The 4809-nt window shown below is 42.9% G+C and overlaps 1 protein-coding gene across 1 annotated transcript; it reads right to left on the bottom strand.

Moving 5' to 3' along the window:
* Positions 1–2561: 2561 nt before the first annotated feature.
* On the bottom strand, positions 2562–3827 carry LOC123396834. Its single transcript, XM_045091637.1, has 3 exons — positions 3446–3827; positions 3173–3301; positions 2562–2791 (listed from the first exon to the last, which is right to left on the bottom strand). Exons 1-3 carry the CDS (start codon positions 3582–3584, stop codon positions 2562–2564), a joined length of 498 nt encoding a protein of 165 aa, XP_044947572.1. The 5' UTR covers positions 3585–3827.
* Between the last annotated feature and the right edge of the window lie 982 nt (positions 3828–4809).

Raw genomic sequence — 4809 nt, 5'->3', positions numbered from 1 at the left:
AACTTAAGAATATAGTAGTAGCAATTTTTTCCTCATGAGAAAATAGGGTGGAAATATCATTCAATTTGGTAAGGTGTGCCACAACAATTTCAATTTAATAACCATGAAAATGATCAGATTCTATCAAAGTAATTAACTTGTGATCAACCGATAATTCATAATCCTTACGAGTAACAAAGATAGGATAAGTAGCAAACTTATGATAATATTTAATTATCTCTATCATATATTTTTCTTTCAGCTTACTCAGTAATTCCTTAAGATCTTCTCTATCATTCTATAACATAACCATCAGGTATCTCACGTATTTCAACTCTAGTAGGAGAGTTAGGCATAATAGGTGAATCATAATTTTCATCAGTTTCAACAATCTCAATTTCTTTAGATCTAGCAATAGGAGCATCAAGCAATTCACCTAGTGGCACAATATTAGTTTCATCAAGCATAGTAGTAGGATCATCCTGAATATCTTCTATAGTAGAAGCAGTGTCTATTACTTGTGATATATCAGATTGAATAACAGGGGGAGGTGTCGCAAGCCTACTTAAAAGAGAAGGTGAATCAAGTGCAGAGATAGATGACAGTTCTTACCTCCCCTCGTGTTAGAGGGTACGATCTTAGTCCTTTCGTCCTTTAGTTTATTCATAGTGTCCAATAGATATCCCAGCTGAACTCAATAAATAAAGTTATGCTTCCTGACAACATTGCCAGAAAAAGGTCTTGATAACCCACAAGTATAGGGGATCACGACAATCTTCGAGGGTAGTATTTTCGCCAAATTTGTTGATTCGACACAAGGGGAGCCAAAGAATATTTATGAGCCTTGGCAGTTGAGTTGTCAATTCAACCACACCTCAAATATAACATCTCTCCAACAAAGTGTATGGTAGCACAATTTTTTGATAGTTTCACTAATAGTACCAACTAGTACAAATGCCCGTGTGTTGCACCGGGCGAAAAATAATAACAGCAAAATCCATCATCGCACACACAATCTGCTTCATCCACTTGAATACGGCCACCCATCCATCTCATAGTTATCCTTCTTTCTGCCGTCGATGACGTAGGTCGTTCACCTTGTCGCACATGTGCGAACATGAGCTCATGGAGTTGAACCTACAGGTGCAGTCCTATCCTTAGGAAGGAAAAATATCCTCAACTCATTCTGAACAAGAGATGAGGCCGATTCCAAAGCCATGAAGGCCATGAAATGACCCACATCCAGGTGCATCTCAAGATAGCAGAGGGAATCAAGAGATGAGGGATAGGGCGATACCTGAGCCGTCCCGTCGACTGAATGAATCAGCGGCCGTGCTGGATCCTGACCGGATCCACCTCGCGCCGACCTCCAGTGCTTCCCCGCCTCCTGGAGCCCTTTCCTTCTCGCGCGGGAGGTTGGGGGCTGCGTCGGCGGGGCGAACGTCCAACCCCATTTAACATCATGACAGTATAATAAAGAACACTAAAAGTAACAAAATTTAGTAAGCAATATGCCGCAAGAAAATCATCGTGGGTTTCGACAGAAAATAAAATTGAACACAAATTTAATAAGAATGCCAATTGCAACGTCCTCTCCTTTGAGTACGAGGACTCTTCCTATAAATTCCTTTTTCTAGCTTAATGCAATTCCCAGTTATTGCATTGTGCAACGTCCTCCTTTTATTCTTTGGATGATACTTGATTTCTTTTACCTTCCATCTCATGCCCCCATAATTACCCCCACAATCCTTTAGAGTTAATACCTATCCAATCAACGGTGCAAATTGCTTCTTTTATTCTTTGGAGGAGGATGATACTTGATTTCTTTTACCTTCCATCTCAAGCCTCCGATCATGCATCATGCAAAGTCTCTCCCACCATGCATATGAGGAGTCTGTTGAATTAGCTCACGGCAGACGACGATGTTGAACGTATATATGTTGATGAAAAACAGTTTTGTGTAGCGATGTGGTACTATTAAATACAGGATATTCATGGTCATTAAGACAAACAGGGCCAAGAATCTATTCTTTTGCCCGATGTTCATGTTTGCTTGCGTTGATAGACTTTGGCCCAGCAGCTGGAGCGCCGGACATAGGCCGAGTTGTGTGGCCTTTGCACTTCTTGGACATAAAATTATTACTATCTTTTCAGGTCAAGATGGCTTGGTTGTCTAGTTCGTTATATGGTAGTCCGATTGTAAAGTCCAAGGTGTGCGGTTCGAATCCCATGTGAGCATATACGCTTTTAGCTGCATTATATTACATGGAAATCTCAAGTTAGCTAAATGGATGATTTACTGCCAATAAAAGAATTAGTAGCATCAGGATAAGTCGTGCACAGCTTCTAAAAATTATCATAATATTTTAAAGATTAAGATGCGCTAGTCATATCAAGTTTTTGGACATGTCAATGAGATATAACACTATGGAGATTGCTTGCTTAATTCATACATTATAGCATCCAAATAAAACTAATGTGATGGCCCTAGGAATATAGGGGCTAAGGCAGAATGAAAATAATTTGTAATACACTTATACACATAACATCTACACCTAGCTCAGTAGTCAAGACAGAGGCAATTAATCTACAGGGACACGGGTACGAACTGAATTCCGTGTAGAGCTTACGGTCTTTCTATAGTACTCATTCTCAGCACGCAACTCTTCATTCTGCTTCTTCAAAGACTTGTTCTCCTCTGTCTTGAGATGCAACTCTAGTTCGAGTCTCTGAATCTGTTTGGCCTCGAGCTCTTCAGTCTTGCTAACGATCTGCGGCCTCAACATCTGATTCTCAGCTCTCAGACACTCACCTGCAATGATGCAAAAGATTATCAAGAAACGCATTGCGTATTTTGAAATGTGCGAGTACTAAAAGCTAGTGATTCTTTCTTCTATACAGTGATTTGTTTTGTTCTGGATTTCAATTCCAATTGGTTGCACTCCGTTCGGTGTCACACTCACACTTGCTTTCCTCTTCCTTCCTTGCTCTCAGCCTCCAATCTGAACATAGTTGTCCGCAGAAACATACTTGTCTGCATTTGAACATTTTACTTGCACATTACTTGAAATGTAATAAATATATCACAGATAATGAGGCACACATTCTACTCATGATGAAACTGCATACATGGATATTGTGTTCTATAAGTACGAATTGCAACAAGGTTTGTGTGATCAATACTTCTTTATACCTTGACCTTCTTCATTCTTGATCTCAATTTCAGTAGCCCGTGGTTCATTTTGTTTGGCGGTTACTTCTCTCTTCATACCCTGCAGCCCGCCTCCAATCTGAGCGTGGTCGTCCTCAGAAACATGTTTGTCTGCATGTAAACATTTCACTTGCACACCACCCAAAACACTATCAGAGATAATGAAGCACACATTGGACTCATGATGAACTGCATACACCCATGGAGTAATATAAGTAACAATTGCAAGACGGTGTGATCAATACTTGTTTGTACCTTCATCTTCTTCATCATCTTCAGAAGCCCGTGGACTATTCAGTTTGGCAGCTGCTTCTCTGTTCCTTGCCCGCAGCTCACCTTCACGCTGAAAATGGCCATCCTTAGAAACCCCCTCCTCTGCAACTGATATTTCCATTTGCAGCACCACTCAGGTATGAAAATCCAATCAATCTCCCATATGTACCACTACCACCAATTCCATGGAAAACCAAGAACATCGTCGGCCTACACTACAGCTAGTGCTACTCGCAGGAACATTTGAATTTAGCATGCATTACTACAGAAAAATGCTCTGCTCCTGGTTCTGGGACTAATTTTTCTAGAGGGCCTGGAAACTATGTTAACTGCATACTAGTAGAAAACAAACGCATTTGACTGATGATTGATTAGGAGATCCACATTGACATTGTGGAGTCGATCGATTCAATGGTTTTGTTGAGAAAACCCTAAATCAGTCACGGACTGAACCCCCCAAAAAAATCCCCAATCTACCCGGGAAGCATCGTGGAAGCCGCTTGCGATTTCCACAGCTGCGAACCATGAGGGAGGGAGGGATGGCTGCGACAGCGAGAAATTGAGGCAAGGGGTGACCGTTCACGGCGATCTAGAATGAGAATAATTAATGCCGGTGCCATGTACGGTACTCCCGCTTAATTAGGGAATTACCATCGCAATCGCGGGCGGCGCCCTCCCTCCCGGCGGGCGCGTGGGCGTCCGACGCCAGCTCCTCGCCCGCATTCTCCTCCTCGCAAAAGCAGGTGCCGCCCGGACGTCGAACAGATCCGGTGATGGAGGAGCTTGATACGTCCATTTTGCATCATGCTTTCTTGTTGATATTTATTGCTTTTGGGGCTGTTATATTACTTGTGGTACCATATTTATGCCTTTTCTCTCTTATTTTGCAAGGTTTATTTGAAGAGGGAGAATTCAGGCAACTGGAATTCTGGACTGGAAGAGGAGCAAATCCTAGTCCACTATTCTGCACATCTCCAAATGCCCTGAAAATTTACATGGATTTTTTCTGGAATATATTAAAAATACTGGGCAAAAGAACTACCGGAGGGGGCCACCAGGGCCCCACAAGCCCCCACTCCGCCACCATCCCTCTTGTGGCGGTGGGCAAGCTTGTGGGCTGCCTGAAGGCCCACTAGCCCCCCTCTTTTTCTATATGAAGCGTCCTGGTCTGGAAAAAATCAGGAGGGAGCTTTTTCATGGTTTCGCCACTGCCACGACGCGGAACTTGAGCAGATCCAATCTAGACCGCCGGCAGGACGATCCTGCCGGGGAAACTTCCCTCACGGAGGGGTAAATCGTCGCCATCGTCATCACCAACACTCCTCTCGTCGGAGGGGAGGCATCTT

This window comes from Hordeum vulgare, chromosome 5H (assembly GCF_904849725.1).
Source record: "Hordeum vulgare subsp. vulgare chromosome 5H, MorexV3_pseudomolecules_assembly, whole genome shotgun sequence".
NCBI lineage: Eukaryota > Viridiplantae > Streptophyta > Magnoliopsida > Poales > Poaceae > Hordeum > Hordeum vulgare.
This window is presented reverse-complemented; position numbering and strand designations above follow the sequence as displayed.